Source organism: Tiliqua scincoides, chromosome 2 (genome assembly GCF_035046505.1).
Source record: "Tiliqua scincoides isolate rTilSci1 chromosome 2, rTilSci1.hap2, whole genome shotgun sequence".
NCBI lineage: Eukaryota > Metazoa > Chordata > Lepidosauria > Squamata > Scincidae > Tiliqua > Tiliqua scincoides.
Window position 1 is genome coordinate 69,793,653 of NC_089822.1, and position 24,962 is coordinate 69,818,614.

Consider the following 24,962-nt stretch of genomic DNA (forward strand, 5'->3'; position numbering starts at 1 on the left):
GTCAGCAAGTCCCATAATAGCCCATGGGCCCACAAAAGAGACAGATAAAGATCCAAATCAATCAACAAGTACATTTCCTATTTTTTAAATTCCTTCCCATAATAAGAAACTTACGTGCGGATGACAACCATGAAACTGTAACCAATGCACCCAACTCCCACAAGGAAGTAGGAGAGAGGCATCCGAAACTTCAGCCAACCAATTGTTCTCTGGTTATCGTAATAGCCATAAAATAGTACAGAATATTGTGCCATGCCCTGAAAAGTCAATGACAAAGAGCAATTTAGAAACTGTTACCAAAGGACATCAAGCACTATGCTAGGAAACTGAATAGTCATAACAATCTACAGTGCAACAAAGCAATTCTTTTTACTGAACTAATTTAACTATACCATGGAAATTATTACACAGGCAGCACAATCCTAACCTATGCTGGAATGGGGAGGCCGGCTGGCCTGCCCTGTATCCAGTGCAAGGTTGGGGCCTAAAGCTTTCCTTTACCCTGGGTAGAACTGCAGCAGCTCCAATGGACTTACTTGGTTCTGCGCCACCTAAAGAGATGGCACAGATCTGAGCAGCCCAGAGCTGTGCTGGGCTGCTTGGGAATGGGGTCAGGATCTGGCACCAGTGCTCCCGCTGCCCGCCCATGGACCTGCCCACTGCCTGCCCTTGACTACCCTGTAACGCCTCTTTCCCATGCCCACTGTGCCAGCCAAGCTCAGTTGGCACGAACATGCCTGGTTCTGTTGCTGCAGAGGCTGGATGCAGCCTCCATGGGCCAGCACAGATCCTTGTGCTAGTCCAGCTGACACCAGAGGAGGCACAAACATGCTTTATGCACTTTTGCGACATTCCTGGATGGGTGGAAAGGACTGGCCCATCTCCCATTTAGGTTTGTGCCCAAAGTGGAATAGGGCACAAAAAGGCAGGATATGGCACAAAAATGGTAGGATAGAGAAGCGAGGAAGGAAAGAAGCAAGGAGAAGGAAGAGACACCTTGACAAAGATGAAGGGGCAAAGGTAGAGATGGGTGGTAAGGTGCTTCCCACCTTCTCCCCAAATGTTCAAACTCTGTTTCCAGTTGCCTGCCGAGTCACCAGATTCTGCATCACACAGCTCCTTTTCAAGATGCAGAGCTACTCACCATAGATCCTGGATTAAAGCTGGAGGGGCAACAGCCTCCCTTCCCAGTTCTACTCCCTCTCTCCCAGTCATAGCACACTGGGAGAGTGGAAATGAGCGGAAATAGGCCTCATAGCAGTGCCCACTTACACTTTCCCAGGTGCACCATCGGTTTTACTTCCTTGCCACAGAAATGTCTGTGGCAGTAAATACTATTTCCCTTGCATTGTGTCTTTCAATATGTCAATACCATCTCAACCATTCATGTCACATAGCTTTTAAGCATAAACATGTTATTTCTTGTAATGCACTAAAGAAAGAAGAGAGATCTCCTGATATATGACTAAATGGTGACATTCACTTCTAGCGCACTCTTCGAATTCAGCTGTCTGAGTAGCTTCAATTGTCTACCAGAGGTAAAAGAGAAAATGTCTCCTGCACTCACCATACTGATAATGGATTGCTCTCCCCATACCTTGCGGCATATGTTTACCGTATATTCAGTGGCATCACTAGGATGTGCAGAGGGTACAGGCTGCACCAGGTGATGCACTCAGGGGGTGTGTATGTGACACCACTATTGGCTAAAATTGTGAAAATCTTGGTATTTTCAAATAATACCATCATGTTATATATCATTCAGTGGGTAATTCACTGTAGAATGTAATGAAACAAACTGTGTTGAAATATCTTTATTATATCAAATATTATAGCCAAATAGCTAGAAAAGAAAAACGCAACTGCGTTGTAGTAAGTAACAAAAAGTAGATTTCTTTAATTCAAAACTGATCAATGAGGCTAATTGTTCCATGAGCCAGTGAGTGTTGCTATGACATAGCAGGGAACCAATAAGGTGTTAGTGTGAGTCAGTTCTCATTTCCATGCATCAGCGCTAATAGTAATTGTGTTAGTGTCATCAAGTTGAGAGAGAATAATGGGTTGTATCCAAAGACTGCTGCCTTCAAAAGAAGAAAGTCTTTGGATCCAATCCCAATATGTGAAACCTACAGGATGCAGCAGGAATGTTTTGTTGCCATGGGACTGGAGAGCCATTACTTCCAGCAGCTGTCCAATCCATGCCATTGAGTAGGAGAGGCACTCACTCTGCACTTCATATGTCACAACAGACGTGCTATTTCCTAAGTAGAGATTAAGCTCTGTGCGAGAAATTGTAACATATGGTTCAGGCAGCATTGCATGAACCAGCTACTAGATTTTATTTGCATAGTGGATACAACAGATTAACCCACAGGAGCTGAGGGCATTCCTGATTGATCTTCACCACAGGATGGAACAGAAGGCAGGGTACAGCCTGTGCAGCATGTAAGCCAAGCAGTGCTTTACAAGTCAAAACCCAGCATTTGGAATTGTGTCAGAAAAGCACCAGCCAAACCCTGCTCTACTAAAAGAACTACCATAGGGAAAGGCTTTTCAAAATACCTAAATCATATTTTAAATATTATATTAAAATACATGTTTAAATAATGAATTGTTATTACTTTAATAGTAAAATATCACTGAATATTATTTTTATTACACTCAATCATTGCTGCTTTCCATAATTAAGGAATAAACTGTGAATGGTTGGAGAAGGCAAACAAAAATGAATGAGGCACCCACACCAAAGTTGCTTGCAGTCTTTTAAGTTGCGATAAACATCTGTTGCTGCTAGAGACCACTCTCTGAAGAGTGTCACACAGCAGCAAAGCTTGCAAGTGGCCATAATGAATTCAAATCAGACGAAAGAGAGTTTGGCCTGTGCCCTTGTAATCTGCCAGTAGCCTGTGGATAGATTGGAAAGGGTTTTAATTGACTGTGATAATGCAGAGGCTTTAGTCCTCCCCCAAGTGAAATGCATCTATTCCCTCTCCTTCTACTGTTTAGCTGCTGGTTCTTTCTTAAAAGTAAACCATTAGTAGATTAAAATGTCAATAGGCTAGCATCCTTCTGTTTCATTTAATCGAAAACCATGCATCTGATGTATTGTGACTCTTCAGCAGTCTGAGATGAGTCACAGTGTTTGCCTGCTAAACCTCATTTGCAATCCAGGCAGTGGTGAAAATAAAATATTAACACATGACACGTAAAGATTAATAGATTTCTGGGGTGGTTATCAATCTGTTTCCTCAACTGCATTGGTACAGACGTTGTCCGTGATGGGCAATTATGGCACTCTGAGATGGTCAATTATTTGAGCAGCACTTACAGTGTGTGGAAGCATCAGTAGTAATTGCCAGATATCTGGTCTTGTTTCCCTTGTTAGAATGACCTAAACAACAATTACATTGGGCATATAATGTTCAGGATTGAAAAAGCAGGCACAGATGTGGTTTGTGGATCTCTAACCTGCCCTTTAGTTCTCTCCTAACTGACCACAGAGACTGAAAGGAGAGTGTAGGATCTGCTGTGCTTCTCATCTCTTCTTTCCTAGTTTTTGGGTGGTTTTTCTTTCTGTTTCTCTTTGCCTTAGCGCTCCATTGCCTATCACACAAAAGGCCTGGTCAATAGGATGCCTTATACATTTCTGTATACTATGGCTGCAACAACTATGGCTGCAATCCTAAACACACTTTCCTGAGAGTAAGCCCCATTGAACAAAATAGGACTTACTTCTGAGTAGGCCTGGTTAGGATTGTGCCTTCTAGCTACAATCCTATCCACACTTTCCTGGGAGTAAACCCCATTGATTATAATGGCACGTACTTCTGAGTAGACATGCCTAGGATTGGGCTTATAAAGATATAAAGACTAATTAACAACCTTGGAATTTTCACCTACTGTATATTGTATCATTTCATAGATAGAGCATAAAGATGACTCCTGAAGAGAATAATAAGACAACACTAAAACATTGAAGGTTAAGGTTAAAAAAAAATAGATGCACACACCTACAACGCAATGTAAAAGTAGAAATATAGCATTAAACAGGAAGATAGAAAGCTATATTAACACTCAAAAGCATCACTGAAAGATCACAGCATGGTTCAATTAAATTAAAGTATTCTAATTCTAGGTTTTGTTATATACAGCTTTATTTTGGTAGCTGTCAAAAATATTTTTCAAAACCTTTTCAGTACAAAAGTTAAAAATAAATGTGAACAGACTCAGCAGTCTTTTTTTGTTTAATTCTCAACTCTAGATTTATATCTAGACATCAGAATTATCCTCTTGCATTCAGGAATTGTCTTTGAACATCTGGCAAAGTTTCTTATGTAAGGCAGCTTCACTTTGCACTTTCAGTTACACCAGTACTGAAAAGTGGTGACATTCCTAAAACAACTTCATACTATAACAGAGCAATCCTATTGTTTTTACACCTACTAGCCAGAACAGGATGTCTCTTAAGTCTTCCAAGCAGGTAGGCCATCTCATGGAAAAATTTTACACCAGCCTTTGCCCTGAAAGCTGAGGCATCTGGACCCCTGTTTAGACTTTATGTCACCATGAACCCTGTCCATGGTTATACAGCATCAGGGAGCATGTCGGAGAGAATATTCCCATGATGCCAGGCACTGGCAAGCCCACAAGCAGGGCATGAAGGCAACCCAGCCCTCCCCAACCACTGATCACTGGCAACAGCTATTCAAATGCATACTGCCTCTGAATTTAAGGCAATATGTAGCCACCATGACTAGTACCCATTAACATAGTTGCACCCCCCCCCCATGAATTTGTCTGATTCCCCTTCTAAACCCACCTAGTGACAATCACCTACATCTTCTGACAATGAATTCCATAGATTATGCACTGGGTGACAAAGTACATCTTCAACAGTGGAATTTTATGTATGTCTACTCAAAAGTAAGTCATACTGCAGCAATTTTCAACCTTTTTCATCTCAAATGTTCTTGATGAAACTCTTCCCCTTACCCCTGGGTAAATCACTGCAGCCCCTATGGGTCTCCTTTGACTTGCGCCACCTCCTGATGAAGCCTCTCCACGCTGCTTGGAAAATGGGGTTGGCATCTGCCATAACTGGAGAAGGTGGGAGGGAGGCATTCCAGGGTGGGGGAGAGCAGAGGGTGGTTCAAGGGGGCAGGCGGGGAGTGGGAGGCAGGGCTGGGACCCAGCAGATATGCCAGATTCTAGCCTCCATTCCTGAGCATTATGTCTCCAGAGGTGGCGCAAGTCTGAGGAAACCCGTTGGGGCTGTAGTGGCTTACCCAGGGGGTCAGAGTTTCCCCTTGCCTCCGCCTGCGTCACTTTGGGCCCCTACCTTGCACTGGATACAGTGCGGACCTCCTGGCCTGCCTGTTCCAGCGCAAGATAGGATTGCGCTGCACCATTGTCACCTCTTTGAAAGCGGCCTTAAGTATTGGCTCTTTGCCAATGCAGTGCTCATATTGGTGTTTGTCTTCAATTAATCCCTGCTTAATGGGCAATTATGTGCCAATTTTGAAGTAATATTTTTATTACATAGTGGAACAGATGTGAGATTACATCAAAATTTGGATTTGACATGCAAGATCTGTGAACAGATTAGTACAACATTCCTTTCCTATCACAAGCTGCTCCTCTCAAGGCTTTTCCCTAGCACTTTGATTTAAAATTTCCCTTGTACTTCTCTATATCAATATTCATTCCTCTACTGGAGAAAGCCAGAATTGATCTTAAGTACAATTAAGATCAATTAAGATTAAGTAGTTTCATGGGTATTACATCTGAGCTCAATATTTTTAATCAGGAATTGATTACTGTTGATATGAGATCTCTTTCCAGTCTTCCCCAATGTCACGTAAATCTTTGGTGAATCCACACTAGTGATTCTAGTGTAAACATGCAATTCTAATTAAACATCAAGTTTTACAACTGCATTGTGTGGTGAACAAATCAATAAAAAAAGATGTTAATATTACAACTGAGGACTTTAATTTATGAAGAAAAAGTGAAACACAGAAACAGCCCTCAAATAGCAATATATCCAACTGATATGAATATCACCATATCTGAGCAAATGAATCACAGGTGAACAGGGGCACAGAAAGGAATGAATAAGAGAGGAATAAGAGTGAGAGAAGAATCAAGGATATCCATTATTTCCCCATCCATCCACTCGCTCATCTACAAAGTATGTGTTCTACCACTGAGCTTCCCTGTATTCAGCTCCAGATGGGCGTAGAGATCAATAACTTTTGCTGAGCTGCTGGGAGAAGCCAGGCTGCTGGCTATCTCAACAGACCAAACAAACCCCTAGCCATTCATCCTAGAAGTGAATGAATTCAGCGGCCTGCCTCCTTCTCTTCTGCCAACCACAAGCAGCAAGACTCTGACTGGGCGTATGATTCCCCATCCTAATTCCTAATGTGAGCATTGAAGGGAGCTTGGTCAGATTTATGGCAGCCCACAGTATGTTGGTTTTCAAGCAACTCTGCTGATAGGAAAGGTCGCAGCAAGGTCGTACTGTAGGATTTACAGGAATGGTGACTGCATTTGTCCCACAGCAAACTGCTCACACCATTCTTTAAACTATTAAAAGATGTTCCCACAGAAATTTAATGCACACTGGTAAATAGCTTACTATAAATCCAGCGGTAACTGAAGATGCAAACACCCTTGAACTCTAAAGGTTGAAAACAGTGAAACACGTTTATCTCCTCATTTAGCTCTCTTGCCTTTATCAATTTGTTGGTTTGTTATTTCATATAACTACAGAGAGCCAAACTAATCCCACTGCACAGCTCACTGAGGCAAATCTACTGGTGATGCTTTTGTACATCTTGAAACTTGCCCAGAATGACTCAACACGGTGGTCTGATGCCTGGTTTATGACATGTAAACTTAATCCATATAAAGGAGCTCACTGAATAACTTTTCAATAATGGAACTGGTTTTCATTTTGGCCCCTTTTGACTGATTTTACATGTCAGAAACATAAAGCCAGTTCAAAGATTTATTTCAGGACATGAGCAACTCCTGAAGAATACCGAACTGCGTCCCTTTATCCAAAATTAAAGAAATTGTGATGGGAATTTATATTGTTTCATTTCATCTACTAAAATGCTATGTACAAAAAGCAAACTTTCACAATGAATTGTAGAGGATGGAGATTTAAAAGAAAAATTAATGAGTACTTACACTAAAGTCATATAGAGTCGCAAAGTTCATAGCACTTGCTTCTTCTGCTCTTGGCACGGTTTTTCGAGGTAAAGTGCCATAGGGTTTCCCCATGAGTGCCTGTATTCAAACACAGGGCAATTGTGTTAAAATGCAAAACACAATCAAAACAGAAATCCAATATGCAAATACTGCTTTCTCGGCTACTTCTTAACTGTGGTCTTGTTACTGCCTCTGCAAATGCTTGCATGGAAGTACTTCAACATAAAATTACAGCCTGCAAAATCATTAACCTATGTATATTGCATTTGGCACCAATTAAAAAGAAGAATCATCCCATCAGTAAGTTCTTAATTATTCACATTTTGGCATCTTGGGACTATTGATTCTGCATTGGGAGAACAATTCATTGACAATGTATTCACATGCAGTTGCAACCACACTTACTTTTGGCAAACTGCAGGGAATTCTCAAGTGAATTTAAGGATGGATTCAGATGATGTATCACTAAACAGTGTCTATTTAGAATCACACTGCACAACCACTAATGCTACGTGGGATGCCAGTTATCTGTAGTGACAGGCCACATGGCAATGCTGACATTTACTATTCCCATTTTACCATGAGGTGAGGACAGGCCCTTGTATATAAGCCTAATAGGCGTAGATTTATGTCTTACTACAAACTTGGATAAGGTTTTGGCAAAGACTGTGAGCTATGGCCTTGGCATTATCTCCTGGCTTTAGACCCATACTTTATAATGAAAGTTATAATAATATCACAAGGTCACTGGGTTCAATGAGAAAGGCAAAGATTATGAGCACATTTCAAATTTAAAATGCTACATAAATAGCATCTGGTACCAAGGTAAAAAGTATGGAGGTTGGCAAATAGTGTTGAACATCACTGAAATTCTAGTTGCAGCTCTCCATGTTCAGCTAAGACACGAGCGGGGAGCAACAACATGCCTGCTAGCCACACCCCTGAGCTCTCAAGAAGTAGAACTGAATGGGCAGAGGGATTTTCCTTAGAATTTGGAATTCTAGACTATCAAGGTTTCAAATTGCATGGAGAGATCTTGCATGTGTTATGCTTTGTCCTTCACAGACATTTGCTAACCATGTGATTGCCAAGGGTGAATAGCCAGCAGATGCATCAATGTTAAAAGGGCATGGTTTTTTGGCACGACCCTATCCCTCTCTCATACATTCACTGAATGCTTGGGTACAGTCTTGTAAAGCAGACTAGTAACTTTGGCTGGTGTTGATTGTCAAAATGCAATTTGAACCAAAAGTTTACAGTTCCTACTGTATTATTTAGGCCTGAATCTAGTGCTTCAATCCATGTTCTTCCCTGACATTAAGACCTAAAGAGAAATAGCAAAACAGGCTAAGCATATTAGAGCGCAATCCTAACCCCTTATGTCAGTGCTTTTCAGCACTGGCATAGCGGTGCCAATGGGACATGTGCTGCATCCTGCAGTTGGGTGTCACTCATGGAGTCCTCCTCAAAGTAAGGGAATGTTTGTTCCCTTATCTCAGAGCTGCATTGCCCTTATGTAGTGCTGGAAAGCACTGACATAAGGGGTTAGGATTGTGCCCTTAATTAAGTTCTCCTCACCTCAGGCACCATGATGAGGCCAAAGGTCAATCCAAACAGAACCATGTTTATTCCATACATCCATCGTAAAAATATGAAATAGGAGGCCACTGAAGAGCCAAAATGACCTACAAAATATGAAGTGAGATATAAGGGAAGTGGATCATTTTTCATTTTCTTGGACCATCCTTTGAACAACAACAACAAAAAAGACCTAGACTATTTGTTCTTGTTTAACATACCACATATTAGTGGCTTCTTCATTAATTGTTCACAGTTTTGTTATAACCGCATATTGTATTACTGTTTATTTAAGTAGACCTGACATAACCACAGTAGTCTATCTATTGATTTTACAGTATAAGGATAATTCATATGTGAATACATACATACAACATATAGGTTGTGGGGGGGGGGGAGACTTTGTGTGTCCCTGGTAAGAAAAGGCCTTTGTGTTAAAGTTTTTGAATTGTGATAGTATGAAACAATGACAACAAAATGTTTTGTGGCACATTAAAAACTAACGGATGTATCATAGCATAAGCTTTCATAATCTAAACATCATCTGAGTCATGACAGGCTATTCATGAAAGCTGGAGGTTGGTCTTCCACCCTTATTTGCTTCAGGGTACCCTGACATGTGACTTTCATCAATAATAGAAATGTATGCAGCCCATGCAAGGCTGGCATGCCTTTTGTTCAAGATTGATGCCAGAGATGCATCAAACCCAAGCCAAATATAAAAGAACACTTTTCCCCCGTTCCTGTGTCTTGTTTACCTGCCCCACCTTCCACTTGAATGAGCCTTTTGGATATTTTCTGAGGGTTTGTACTTGCCTGACTGTACAAACCTGATCAGCAGGGGAGGGCATAAATATTGGGACATTCTGTCTTTAGAGAAAAAAAGGCCATTTAGGCCAACAAAAAGATAACATTCTGATCACTGAACTCTTTCACCAAACCTTATACTAATAATTTCATTGCCTTGCTATCTTGAATATCAAAAAGGGTGCAGTCACCATGCCCCTTTTCGGAGGCTGAATAACTTCTTCAACTCTTAATCAAATTGTCCTTGCCAGACACATCTGAGCTGACCCAACCTAAGAAACCATAATAAATAATCAAAGCTTTTGTGGACAATGTCGAGAACAAGCACACTGGCTGAAAGGATTACTATTTCCCCATGTCCAAAAAGCCCTACAAAAAGTCTGGCTAGGGACTGCTATTCACTACCCTGGCCAAATCACCACACTTCCACACCACACTACTGGCTTCACAAAATTACCATGTCAACCCAGGCACCTTGGGAGGCCACATGTCCCATTGCTCTTCTTGTAGTTCTGCCTTCTTCCTTTGCCTTCCTGTTCCCTCTTAACTCTCTCTCTCTCTCATTGGCCTCACCGAGGCAGGCTGCTATGCAAGAGCCATGCAGCAGTGCTGGTATACAAGTGAGTGTTATTCATTCCCACTCTTTAAGCACTGTGCCATCTCAGTCCCTCCCCAAGCCACAATGCTATAAAAGTTCCTTGAGTGCTCACCAGGTTTGCCTGTTTAGCCTCACACTTACTCTTGTGAGTTACTCTTATAAGTAGGAGTTATTCTTGTATTTTAAACTTGGTTCTTTCATGGGAGTCTGCCACATCTTGACTACTTAGGCTTAAGATTCCCTCCCCAATGCAGTGCTGTAGCTTGCCAAGAAGCTCAGCAGCTTGAGGAGAGATTGGCCCTGCTTCCTATCTTCCATGGTCCTGCATGAATCCCACTAGCAGTGGAATCTGCTGCTTTCCCCTTTTGTGTTCTCTATGTCTACGTTCTGAGTCTGTGTCATGTCTGTCTTTTACCCACTTAGAGCACAAGCTCAGAAATTCTTTTCCAGACCCCCCTAGGTATGTTTCCTGTTAACAGATCCACCAAGGCCTCCAAGGACCTTTTCACTGTATTTTTGGATTGACTTCTTGTCCTGGAGGGTTTGATGTATTGATTAAGAGTACAGGATGATGGGAAGCAAACTCTCCCAGTGAGGATGAGGAATTGCTAGCTGGCTTGTTAAAAAGCCTGTGACACATGCTAAGCTTTGTTTCATTACTATTGCAAGCCCTGCTGTAGCCACATGTTGAGCTACAGCTTGAGCTCCCGCTTTCTCCTCACTATTATTTTATCCTCAGAATTATTTTATCCCTCTCTTGCTTATTAGAGCCTTTATTTCTCCACAGACCCATGATTAAAAACTCTCATCTCCATAGAATGCTAATGTCTCTCTGCTTTGTGTTTTGAATTTCCCCTGACTTCCCCTCCTTGGAATCACTACTCATTTTTCCATCCTCACTCTTGAGCTCTCCTTCCTCTGACTGTAATTTTCCATCCAATAAATATGTTTGCTCCTATATCTAATTCTGTCTTTTTTCACAAATACCAGTCTCCTTGGGATACACCACAAACCAAAGACTCCTTGAGCAACTATGCCACCATTTCACTGCTTGTGTATAGCATGGACACCTCCATATGTTGAAACCTCATATGGAAGCCTAGCAAGCACATAGTCTCTCACACATGTGCAGAGCCACCTTTGGTCACAATGGGAATCCTTTACACCAGTAGTTCTCACACATTGAGCACCGGGACAGAATGAGAATCTGTCAGGACCCACCGGAAGTGATGTCATGACCAGAAGTGACATCATCAAGCAGGAAAATTTTTAACAATCCTAGGCTGCAATCCTACCCACACTTACCCAGGAGTAAGTTTCCTTTACTTTCATTGTTAAAAGAATATACATAGTAGTTTGTTAAAAGTACAGGTCTATAACATTTCCCCAAATGCAGTCACATATCATGGTAGCATCAAGTCTAATATATATTAAAAATAAAATATTGAAATGAATGGGGACCCACCTGAAATTGTCTTGCGACCCACCTAGTGGATCCCAACCCACTGTTTGAGAAATACTGCCTTACACTATCCTGACCAGATCTACTATGACAGGGAATTTCTCCAGAGCTTGGTAAATTCCCACCCCCATTCTGGATGGAATCTGATGGGATACACTAAGGGCACAACCCTAACCAACTTTCCAGCATTGGCAAAGCTGTGCCAGTGGGGCATGTGCTGCATCCTGCGGTAGGGGGGCAGTCAAGGAGGCCTGCTTAAAGGTGAGGCAATGTTTGTTCCCTTAACCTGGAGTTGCATTGCCCTTACCTCGGACCTGGAAAGTGGGTTAGGATTGTGCCCTAATTCCATGTAAATCGCATACAATAACCTTCCCAACATTGCATTAAATCTGGGGTTAAACAGATCAAAATTCTGTTGTTTTCATTGCATCACACTAGCTTCGGCACTCTTTTTTTCTTGGGATAGGATGATTTTTCTATACAAAAATTATAACTAAAGAGAATATTTTGGTCACAATATTGAATTGCAGTAAAATCATTTCAACATTGAAGCTGATATACTTGAAACATTTTCTTCAAATCCGGGCTCTCTCATTCATAATTTTCAATGAGAGCTCACTGGTTCATAATCGCACTTGCTCCCAGTGTGGAAGGGATTGTCACTCCCGGATTGGCCTTTTCAGCCACACTAGACGCTGTGCCAGAACCACCTTTCAGAGCGCGATACCATAGTCTTTCGAGACTGAAGGTTGCCAATACAAATACAATCTTTGTGTCAATTGCTTACTTTCAATTTCTTTGATTTTCAATTCCCAAGGTATGCAGGCTGTTTTAAAGTTCTCAAAATCACGCTGAAATTTCACCCATTTCTGAAACAAAGATTCCAAAGGCAAAATAGCATTAGCACTATGACAAGTAAGAAAGAAAAGAAAGGGCAGAAAATGTTGACATGCATCATTCTTCTGAATATACAGGACTGATTGCATTCATTTTTCAGATGATGGTAATATTTTTGAAAGATCTGCAATGAAGCTTACAGGAGTTAATCCTCACCACGTGCAAGTGAAGAGAACTAAGCTGACGCATGTCCCCTTCTTGCAAGTAAAGAAGGGCTAATGGAAAACAGATATCAGTGACCGCCCAAACCAGGGCTGGCTCATCCATGAGACTGACTGAGGCAATCACCCCAGACACCAAATTGGCAAGGGCATTTCCTCTGCAGCTCTTCCTTCCTCCTGCTCCTCCTTGAAAAGGAAGAGAACAGAATGAAAGGGGATGTATGGAAGAGAGAATAGTGAGTTAGAGCATCTCTGATGCTTCAGTCTCCCTTCTCCCTTCACTCTCCCTTCGCACACTTCCTCCAAATCTGTGAGCAGTCAGCTAAGGACAAGGCAGTTGGGTGTACTGGGTCAGGTGCCATGAAATCTATCCCTGATCCAGACACACTTACAATGCAATCATATGCATGTCTATAGGAAGTCTTAAGAAAACGTACACACACTTTATAGTGTCAAATTTATTCTGCTGCAATTCACACATATACAATAATACTGCAAGGACCAAATCCTAACCAACTTTCCAGTGCTGGCATAGCTGTGCCAACAGAATGTGTGCTACATCCCGCAGTTGGATGGCACTCACAGAGACCTCCGCAAAGTAAGGGACTGTTTGTTCCCTTACCTCTGAGCTGCATTGCCCTCATATTGGTGCTGGAAAATAGGTTACAATTGCACCCAAAGGGTGCAATCCTATCCTGCGTTGAAACAGGCAAACCAAGAGGATAGGGACCCAAGGCGGCTCAGCCAGAGGTAAGGGGAAACTTTCTGAGGTAGTGCAAGTCCTAGGAGAGTGGAGAGGCTTAAAGTTGCTCCGCTGTCCCTGGGAATGCTCCACTCTCCCATAACTGCCCTGCCTCACCGCTCCCCGCCCGCCCGCCCACCCCGGGGCTGCCCACTGACCAACCTCCCCCCACCCAGGAACGCCTCCCTCTTGCCATCCTTCCCGCCCACCCCAGACCCTTGCATCAGCCCAGCCCAGCAGATGCAAGCCTCCTGTCTTCCCAAGCCTGGCTTCCTCCCAAGGAGGCACAAAACCCTCCTTGAGTTTGCAACCCTCCTGGGCCGGTGCAAGGGTCTTGTGTTGGCCCATGGGTGCTTCAGGATTGCACCCTAAGTCACACATATACTATATGTTGTGTACACAGAATTCTATGCATAATTATTTGGGAGTACATTCCATTTACTTTGGACGCAATCCTAAGCACCCCTTTGGCCAGTGCAAGTACCTCGTGCCAGCTGAAGAGTGTCGTGAAAGTGCCATAAAGCACTTTCACACCACTCTTCAGGGAGATAGGCCAGTGCATGGACATATGCTGGCCTCCCCACCCTGACATAGGCCCCAGGGACGGGTGACTTTGCGTTGGCTGAGCTCAACCAGCACAGGGAGGGGGAACATGGGGAGGGTAGGGAGGGTGGGGAGGGAGGCGTTTGGGGGTAGGGGGAGGGCAGGCAGCAGGTGTTTCTAGGGGTGATTGAGAGGGGAACGGGAGGCTGGGCCAGGATCCGGCACTTAGGCTGGAACATAGGTCCATTCCCGGGCAGCCCAGAGCAATCCCAGGCTACTCGGATTTGCACCACCAATTTCAGTGGCACAGATCCAAGTAGACCCATTGGGCTGCTGCGGCTCTCCCTGGGGTAAGGGGAAAAGTTTCCCCTTACCTTGGGCCAAGCCTCAGACAGCCCAAAACTTGTGCTGGATACAGCGCAGGCCCGCCGGTCTGCCTGTTGCAGCGCAAATTAGGATTGCGCTGCCCATGGAATTTAGTGATGCATAGGCTTGCACTGTAATTCTGTTAAACCAATAGCCTGAATTTTACTTTAACCCATATTCTGGTGTCTCATCTCTTTATCCTGTGTGAGGGTGCAGAAGTGGCAGCAAGTTAGAACTTGGGAGGGCAGATTCTATTGATCGACAATTGGCATTTCAAAGGAATAATAACAGCAGAACTTACTTTCATCATCATCACTTTATATGCATACCACTGTTTTCCTTTGCCTTTGCCAAGAGCACCTTCAAATTTTTCCACAAACCGCTTAGCGTCTCTGAAAAAAGAAAACACAGAAAGGCACACATAGGGTTAACCGAAAAGGAACATTCCCTGATTGTCTGTTCCATAGAAATGTTGAAAAGCCTAAATCTTCCCTACAACATGTCATCTTAGGTCAAGGTAGACATTATGCCAAGAGCTTAGTTGCCACTCAACATGGTTGCAATGTTTCTCATTTCCCCTTCCCCACAGTAATGTCTAGGACAACCTCCCTATGTACTGACTGTCTGCATTTCCCCACCCACTTCAGCAGAGAGCCAATAGGTGGAGTGGGAGCAACAGAATGTGGAACATGATGACATCAGGACAAATTGTACTAGATACTATGGAAAGAAAACGAGGCACACATATGTCACTTTCAGTGGCAATCAAACAGCAGCATAACATCAAGTCGGGTCCTAAACCATGCAAAAAAAAAAAAAAATCAGTGCTAGCTAACAATTTCATGTAAATGAAATCAATCCAAGGAAAGCACCAAGACAGAGAACCCAGGATCCCCTCCTCTGAACAAACTGCATTGTAATGAATCGTAGCTGACATTTTTTTTCTTTGAATACATACCATATTCTTATGGACGCTGAAATTTTTGCACTATCTTTGTGCATAAAGAATATTCTTTAATCACATTTGTGTCCTGTCCGTGATGTTCTCGTTCTCACCAATGAACACAAATGCCAAAATCTTTAATAAAACTGTTATTTATTTGCAATGTTTACAGTAGCCATTAGATCTTGGGGACATCTGCCCTCAGATTGCACTAGCAGAGCTGTGTAAAGTAAAGCTTCTTAAAGAGATAGTGCCCTTACCCCAAGGCAGGTCTAGACAACATGCTATCTGCCAAGCTAAACACAGCCCACCAGCTAATATTAGGGACTCCCAGGTGTTTTGCAGTCCCAGGCAGGCAGTAAAACAGAGTTTCATTAAGCCCTGAACTGTGGGCTGCAAAGGATGGGAGGAAGAAGGTGTATATTGATAAAATTCCTTTCATGCCTCCCTACTAAAACTGCTCATTTCAACCAGAAAATCAAAAGTGGCAGACATTCAGTGCAACTATCAATAAAACTAAATTTTGCTTGGGACAACTGACTAGCATGTGTACATTGCAACAAGGGAATATCCACTCCTACACTCTAGTGTGCGGACAGAGAGGTTCCCTGCCCACAGAGATGGAAAGCCCCAAGCCTTGCAATGGGCTTCTCAAGTCTGCACCAAAAGAGGCACATTGAGGCTCTTTCTCCTGTTTCTGAAGTAGCTACTAACGGTCCCCACTGATGACTCGTGACAACAAAGCTCAGGAAACTTGTGTGTGTGTATGCAAACACACACATTCAAATGCATTCAGATAATAATTCTTAACACATGCAAAAATCCATAATAACATCCTCCATGCTTTACAGCTGGACAGCAAATTATTAAGCTCAAATGAAGTGTGTGGTGTCTGTTTGCATGAACTTAAATCTGACTTATCGAGAAGATCAGACTGAACATCTATCTTAGCGAATAATGAAAGTAGCTGTGAATGATACTACTGATCTACCTGGCAGAGTTGTTGCAAGAATAACTAAGGTAATATATGTGAAGCTCTTTGAATGCTGTGAAACACTATCTAAATAGTGAGAATTACCATGCACTCTGTGTATTTCCAAAGCATGTTTGGAAACAAAAAGCAAACCTTATACACCCTTACTCAAAGATGAGAATGTGTCAAAAACACAGGCAATACAAAACTGAGCTTTGTAACCAGTTGGATCATGTGTTAAAGCTAAATTATCAGTTGCGTAAGGAGGGCAAAGTGTATCCTTTTAGCTAGCCATGAAAGTTTCATTAAATTCAAAGAAACATTAATCTAACTGCCAACACATGGATCATCAAAGTTTCATGAACACAGGTATTATTGTCCTTAAATGGCATGCTTTAATAATGCATGGTTGGTGTGGGGTTGCAGCTCCCAAAGTGCCAGGTGTACTGTACTTGGGCTGTTTCAGACTTGCAAATGTAGGGAATGAATGACCGAATTTCAGAGGTTGCTACTGCAGCAGAGGATTCAGGTGGATTGCTCAACTTTTCAGTAACAGGTCAACATGGTTTCAGTCACCAGCTCAAACCTCATTAAAGAGAAACAGAATGTTAATATTGATCAACTTGGACTCCTTCAAGTCAACTCTTTTAAAAGATTGGTTTCGAAAAATGACAAAAACACAGTTGATGCCAGGTTGTAGCTCTGCGAGAACAGTTACTAAAGTGTAATACTGGATGGATAAGAGTTCATTCACAAAATAGACACCATGGGCTTATTCCTACATTAATGACACAGGATGTCCCCACTGATCACAAATGGAAAACACTCTTTAGTTGCTGTTGTCAGGTCAGTTGTGACTTTTTTCTCCCATGCTAATGGGGACAACATTGTCAATACTGTATGAGCTTTCACAGATGATAGCCTAATCCATCAAATGCATGAGGGAAAATGCATTTAAAAACACTGTGTTTCAAACGACATCAGGTGGGATTAAATTTCTATAATCAAGTAACAAGAAATCAAGAGCTACATATGCATGTGGGAAGTGGTTCTAAAAGAGACAGTGTGACATTATGCAAACAAGACCATACTTTAAAACTTCCAGTTTCTTTTTCATCTTCCATGGCTTGTTTCGTAAGGTGGTAATGAGCTTCTTCTTCTCTTCTAGCGCTTCCTTTAGCTGGGCTATTTCCTCCTCAGTCATCTCATCCTCAGAACTAGAATCAGAGCTTTTAAAGAGAAACATACAAAGAAAGAGGAAAACATTGGATGAAAGGATAACTGATTTCTATTTTTCTGACAACAGATAAACGTTACTGAACCTTCAGTAGATAATGTGGTATTGACTACCAGTATAGCTTACTCTGCCCCACTCAAATTTGTGCAACCTGAGCTAGCACTGATGCAATATGAACCTGGATAATGAAACTAAACATGAGACTTTCAAAAACATTATATCTTCCTTTCCTTAGAAAATCCAAGGGGTTTATGGTGAGCTGTATCCTAAGAAGCACATGTGCAATGGCACTGGCGCAAGTGACCTTCCCCATCTCCTCCTCCCTAGAGCAGCTTCCTGAGCCTTCTGAAAAGGCTCTTTTTCATAGTGCTCATAGGAGGTATCTCTACACTGTTTCCTGGAATTGCCCCTTCTCATTGAAACCCATGCACCGCATCTTACACCATACCTGAACTCCAGGTGAGGCTGTCAATGAAGCTGAAGGAGCTGCTCTAGGGAGGAGAGGACAGGGAATCTCAGTTATACAAGTGCCACTGCTGGAGGTGTTTGTGTCTGGTGAGTAAGGACCCAGCCCTACTCAACTTTCCAGCACTGATGCAGTTGCAACCTGGAACTCCTTGTTCCAGATGCACCTGGAACTCCTTGCCACAGGATGTGGTGCTGGCGTCTAGCCTAGACGCCTTTAAAAGGGGATTGGACAAGTTTCTTGAGGAAAAATCCATTACGGGGTACAAGCCATGATGTGTATGCGCAACCTCCTGATTTTAGAAATGGGTTATGTCAGAATGCCAGATGCAAGGGAGGGCACCAGGATGAGGTCTCTTGTTATCTGGTGTGCTCCCTGGGACATTTGGTGGGCCGCTGTGAGATACAGGAAGCTGGACTAGATGGGCCTATGGCCTGATCCAGTGGGGCTGTTCTTATGTTCTTATGCAATGCAGCCCCAGGATAAGGGAACAAATGTTCCCTTGCCTTGAGGAAGCCTCCATGACTACCTGCTCCCCCAGTAGGATGCAGCACACACCATTTGCACAGCTGCATCAGTGCTGGAAGGTTGGGTAGGATTGGGCCCTAAGATAGGTTTATAGCCTAAGTCTTACTGAACACAATGGGCTTACTGAGTAAGGTAATTAACACCATTTTCAAACATCTCTAGCCATTGTACTCACACTACTGAGGATACAACCCAATAGTTTTGTTTTCATTTTGTATAAAGAAATAGCACTATATCACTGTAAAAAAAAAACACCAATAAAACAGAACATCGATATTCAAAGTCTCCCCTTTTCCAGCAGAACCAACAGAGACTATAAGTGGCAATTATTCATCACTAGTCTTCCAGCCATAATCAAAGAAATAGTAAAATGAGGAGGACCTGCAAGCACAACATTTTTAGTTAAAGGGACGGGAGCCCAGAAAAGCCTAGATATTGTTTTGCCTGTCCAGAGTCAGGCAACTCTGCATTGCATTTTACTGAAAAAACATTGCCACAAATCAGATCTGAACAAAAATTAAATGTGGGAGGACAGCACAGAAAACTTGGTACTGAAATGATTTGACAACAGCATCTAGATGTTTCATAAAAAGTGCGTGAACAAAGAATGTCAAAAGGGCTAATATGGAAGCAACTCAGTGCAGCCTGTGAATTACTGCTTCATTGCTCATTAATGCCTGTATTTTTACTTTATTCTCTGTTGTCTTGTCCTTAAAAATAACCTTTACTGTTCTAAAAAGAGCTGTCTGTCCCATAATCCATTTCCAAAAGCGTTTCTCTTGACACTTCTTTGATACAATCTTTTTAGTTTTCAAGATGTCATTTTCAGACATAACTTCTAATTTTTTTTTTCTGTGATGAAAGCAGTTGTCGGCACCCCACAGATCTTACTGTATTTATAATATTTTGTTTCTGTAAAAATCAGGTCAGGAAGAACCTACAGTCTTGTTATTCATCTAGCTCAGTGGTCTCCAAACTGGAGACAGCTGCACAACAAAAACTCCCTCCCCGTCCTGAGCAGTGCTTACCATTCCACTGCTCTGCTGCTTCATACATCTCCCATCTGGGCATAGGGATGCTCCAGGCAGTGGCATCCATAACCTGGAAATCCTGGAGACATGGTCTGGGTTGTGAGCCAGGCTGCTGGGATATGGGCATAGACATGACTTCCCAAAGAGTCGCTATAACCCAGTGGTTCCCAACCTTTAGGAGCCCGTGGACCACTGAGGCAAACATTACAGTTGTCGTGGACCACATGCAGCCACTCCATACCCACCACACACACAAAAATACAGTTTATTTTGGTAGTCCTCGGGGGAGTGCTCAGTGAGACACTAGAAATGCCCACTGTGGGGGGTTCATTCTCCACCCTCTCTGGTGGTACATGGGAAAGCATTTCATCAAGTGACCGCTTCTCCACAGAAAGGGTGGAGAATGGACCCTCCCACAGATGGCACTTCAGCAAGCGCTGAACCACCAGAGAGGGTGGAGAATGGACTACCTACAGCCACAGCCAACACTTCAGTTCATGGGGGAGTGCTCACTTGGTGAGATACTGGAAAGTGATCAGAAAGTGATCAGAGGTGATCATCTTTTTTTCCTGAGAGCTCGCGGACCACTTCTCAGGGTCTCATGGAACCACTGCTATAACCAGATGGGTGATAAGCAAAGCAGCAAAGCAGTGGAACAGTAAGTGCTGCTCATAGAGAGAAGGGATTTTTGTGACTTCTGGATCTGACCCACAGGCCAGGTTTTGGCGAGTCCTGATCTAACTCTAAAAAGGCATTGGGCTAGTTTGAACATGCCCCCTGAGTGACCACCCAATCATGTGAAGAGGAGCATGTGTGCTTATGTCTTCTCTCTCACTTGGCATTCTGGTCTGTTCCTGCATAGCAGGGTTGTACCATCAAACTGCTCCTATTGCATGATTAAAATACTATTGCATTATTAGGGGTGGTTCAGACGGTGTGCCCCCACATGACTATGCAGAGAGAGCTTGCTTGGGAAGGGGGAAGGATGACTTTCCCCCCCACCCCACTTATTGTGTAGGGCTGGATGGGCAGGGCCCTGGAAACAGAACCTTTCTGCTCCCAGCATTCTCTTCACCCAACTATGTTGCAAGTAGTGGCTGGGGGAGAAAGGCAGCAGGTGCAGCTGTGGTTCTTTTCACAAGCATTCTTCCCTCAGCCTGTGGCACAAAACAAGGGCTCAGTCAGAATCGTGGCTGGACCAACCACCCATGGAGATTGGGGAAGGGTTGGGAAAGGAAGAGAGACAAAGAAAAAGATCCGAAGACTAGAATTTGCAAAAAGAGCTCTGAATTCATAAGGGGGAATAATATTTTCCAAAAATGGGAGTTAGAATACATCTTTGAGTTTTCAAGCTTCGTCTTTTGAATACTGAGGTCTGAAAAGCCAGCAAAGGAGGTGTGGGCTGGAGGTTGAACTGCCTGAAGATTGTCTGAAGCTAAGCAAGAATAGCCTGGTTTTTTACCTAGAAGGGAGACTGGAAGTCGTTGATAAGCTAATAAGACCCTTGATGAGAGAGAGGAGTTGCTGTTGCATGCCATGGTGAGAGGACAGACTGGAAACCTGGAATGCTGAGAATATAAGTGACAAGCAGTGATAAAAACGGGAAGATCTCCTGCTTGGCATGATTTGTGGCTATCTGCAGAAGCTTGAGGCAAGTGTTGACAGCTAAGAAAGATGACTACACCTGGAGGAAAGTATCTGGAGACTGTAGGGTTCTATATATAGAACAATATTTTAAAGACCCTTATTGGGTCAATCTGCCTATGTAACCACCTTCAGTGATATCTGAAGAGAAATCTGAGGATGAGAAAGCTGGTATTAAATAAATAAATAAATAAATAAATAAATAAATAAGGGCACAATCCTAATGCGCCTTTGGGCTGACGCAAGTCCCTTGTGCCAGCCCAGGAGGGTTGCAAATGAGGCATGCACCTCCTCAAGAGTCGGCTCGGCCGGTGCACATAGACTGAATTCAGCCTCCGCGCCAACAGAGGGAGCAAGGCTTGAGTCGGCCAAGGTCGGCCGACGCAAGGCTCTGGGGTGGGTGGGGAGGAGGCAGGGAGGAAGCAGGAGGGAGGCATTCTGGGATGGGAGGAGAGAGGGTGGTCCCGGGGGTGGGCAGGCAGATGGAGGCAGGGCTGGGATCCAGCTGTTATGCTGGATCCCAGCCCTCATACCTGAGCTATCTCGCACTGGATACAGCGCAAGCCTCCTTGCTTGTCTGTTCAAGCGCAAGATGGGATTGCGCTGCACATAAATAAATAATAAGTAAGTAAGTATATATATCACACTTATTTAACAGATGCTGATATCCTAGGTTTAACATAAGACATAAACTTATGCTGAATTCCTTGGCTTAAATGGAACCATAGAGCTCTTCCAAAATACTACACTTTAATGAGTGCTAAATGTTAGTCGACCAGGCCCTGGAGCTCAAGGACAACTTACAATGATGTTACAGAATAAGGAGATGGGTATGGAGCTATAACTATCAATATTAGATTAACTGCTTTTACTTGCCAGAATGCTAGCTGGCCAGCTCCTTTGCAGCAATTTGTGTTCAGTGAATAATTCAGAAGTGTAACTGATGGTTCTTAACTCTCCTTAATGACTATCAGGAGCCAAGGGGGCTTTTATTAAACAGATCCTTGACTGACTATCAGGATGCAGGAGGAAGACTCTCTGGATGCCTTTGTTGAAAAGCTGGCAAAAGCCAGGTAAGCACTTGAAGTTGAGAGTGGAAGATGACCAATTCCACTCCACTTTCTCCCCACCTCTCCACTCCCACTCTTGGGTAGTCCATGTAAAAAGACAAACGAAGCATTTCTAGGAATTTCTGAGCTGAGGCAGTGTGATTACACTAGTGTGAAAGGCAGCATAGACTAGGACGGAGAAGCAGAGGACAAGGCAAGAGCTCCCAGCTAAGGACGTCACCTGGTGTTGCTGCTTGTCAGAGTGTCCTCCTATCTCCTCAATCGAATGTTCAGCCTGAATTTTTGTAAAGAAAGCAACATTACAGGCAGTCCAATCCTACTGAAACTTCCCTGTGCTAATGCAGCGGAGCTGGCATGGGCTACACTGCAGTCCACCAGGAATTTTAGCAGGCCAAAAGTCTCCTTGAGGAAAAGGGACATTCATCCCTTGTCACAGTGCAGTGGCATACTTGGGGGGGTGAGCAAGTACAAGTGCTCCTGGGCAGCAAGGCTGGCATGGCAGAATTGCCCCCTCCAGTCGTGCTGCTTGGTTCGACATCGCTCAAAGAGCACCTGCTGTTACTGCCCAGAAGTGTTTTGAGGCTTCTCCAGCTCTCAGAAGGACTTCTAAGGCCTCCCAAAGTCCTTAGAAAGGTACTTCCAATTTTCCCCAAAAACCAGAATTACCTTTCGAAGGCCGTTCAGAGTCGTTAGAAGACTTCTGAGGGCCAGAGAAGCCATGCAGACACAACCTCTGGATGCGACTGAAGAGTGCTTCTGGTCACGTCCATTGGTCTGGTGTGGCCCTGTAATAGAAGAAATTGTGATGATATCATCACATCATTGCAGTTATTTCCAATTGAAGGGGTGGCATTTCAAGGCTCACCCTGGGGCAGCTAAAGGGCCAGGACTGCCACTGCCATGGAGTAAGCCCCAGCCTGGGCCAGCAAAATCACTGGCAGAAGTCCACACTGATCCATGTTGCTGGTTCAAGTCAGGGGAGGAGGATAGGCTGAGCTGCTCAGTGCAGCACTTAACCACTTCAGCAGGCACTGTTCCTTGCACTGGTGCCAGAAGGAAGGCTCTGGCCTTTCTCCGGCACTGAAAACAGCACACCATCACTACGTGCTTTATGACACTTTTGCGACAGCTAGCATAACACATGCTCCACTGGTGCTGAAGGAGGACAGGATTGGGCCAAAATCCACTGTAAGTATCCAGTGTTCTCTCCTTCACAGGCATATAGAATACAAGTAGTGCTGGACCCCTGAAACTTCTAACCGCTCAGGGAAGCTGGGCATGAGCACAAAACAGAATTTGAAAAACCACTGCCTTGCAAGAGATGTAAATAATGATTGTGTGCCACCTTCTCCTTTTCTTCCCCTTTTTCCTGCCCCATTCATCTTCACTCCCAGACCCCGACCGACTCCTCTGTAATGATCTTCTGCTCCTGCTTTTGCAAGAATCTCCATCTGATTCATCTGTCTCTATTCCCAAATCTTGCATCCTTCGCTTTTTGTATCTTCGCCTCCGCTCTGCAGCTGTTATTTCTTCATCATCAGTCTCTACCTCCACTTTTTTCTTCCCTCTGTTCTTTCTGTTTGATGCTCCTTTCTTCTGTTCTTCCGCTTCATAATCAGAAAGGACAGCAAAAATCAGTTCGTTCTGTATAAGTCAGCCACTTGTCCCCCAAGCTCTACATGCAAGTATTTTCCAGATATAATTTTATCCCAGGAAAAAGCTCATGTTGCCTTGGCTAAAATGTTAGATTTGGATGCAAGAAACGTAGGTCCCAATCCCCACTGAGCTTGGAACCTTACTGAGTGGTGTTACGCAAGCTTCTCACCTTTGTTTACCTCACTTTGTATACCTCACAATACTTATTATGTGGCTAAGGGCACAATCCTAACCCACTTTCCAGCACCGACATAAGGGCAATGCAGCTCCAAGGTAGGGGAACAAACTTTCACTTACTTTGAGGAGGCCTCTGTGAGTGCCACCCAACTTCAGGATGCAACACACATACCATTGGCACAGCTATGCCAGTGCTGGAAAGTGGGTTAGGATTTGGGCCTAACATGCAACTTTGAGCTCCTCAAAAAAGGGTGAGATACAAATTATCTGTCTGGCATCACATCACAATGGAAAGGTCCACCCCAACCTGTGCACCTTAACTGTAAGGTAGAAGAGAGCCTCATATATACAACTGTACACACAGAGGGGTCTCATTGCACGCTTGGGAATTCAAGAAAAACAGTGTTCCTGAAAGCACACAGAGAGATCATGAGCAGCACCCTGCCGGCTCTCTTCAGACCTGATAATGAACACACATTGGGTGAAGCAGTGCCTACCACCACATGATGCACCACAGCTTGCATTCACTAACTGCATAAAGAATGTTTGGCAAGGGCTAGCGCATAAATATCAGCCCAATCCTAACCAGGCTTGTGCCGCCAGAATGCTTGTTCCTGTGACAGAAGGTCCTTTCCAGTCGTCGCAAAAGGCAACAAGCCATTCAATATGGCCTGGTGGTCAATGGAAGCAGCAAGTGACTGGCTTTACGCACCAGCGGACCAGTGACAACTGCCATCCCCTCTGCTTCGCTTTCGCAGCCACAACTGGCTCTGAAGGCAAGGTGAAGGAGCCCCTTTACACCGGCATTCAGGCACCTGAAAATGTTTCCCACCCCCCTGCAGGAGTGCCAGTGTAGAGCAGCAGC

The 24,962-nt window shown here is 43.7% G+C and overlaps 1 protein-coding gene across 1 annotated transcript in view; it reads right to left on the reverse strand.

Annotated features, from left to right (window-relative positions):
- TMC1 (transmembrane channel like 1) overlaps positions 1-17,510 on the reverse strand; it is a 53,750-nt gene extending 36,240 nt beyond the window's left edge. Inside the window, exons 1-6 of the mRNA XM_066612577.1 lie at positions 17,380-17,510; positions 14,674-14,764; positions 12,451-12,532; positions 8,797-8,903; positions 7,198-7,296; positions 115-257 (exon numbers count right to left, since the gene is read on the reverse strand). Coding sequence (XP_066468674.1) covers positions 115-257; positions 7,198-7,296; positions 8,797-8,903; positions 12,451-12,532; positions 14,674-14,764; positions 17,380-17,492 — 635 coding nt within the window. The 5' untranslated portion in view covers positions 17,493-17,510. The remainder of the gene's footprint in view (positions 1-114; positions 258-7,197; positions 7,297-8,796; positions 8,904-12,450; positions 12,533-14,673; positions 14,765-17,379) is intronic.
- Positions 17,511-24,962: the final 7,452 nt, after the last annotated feature.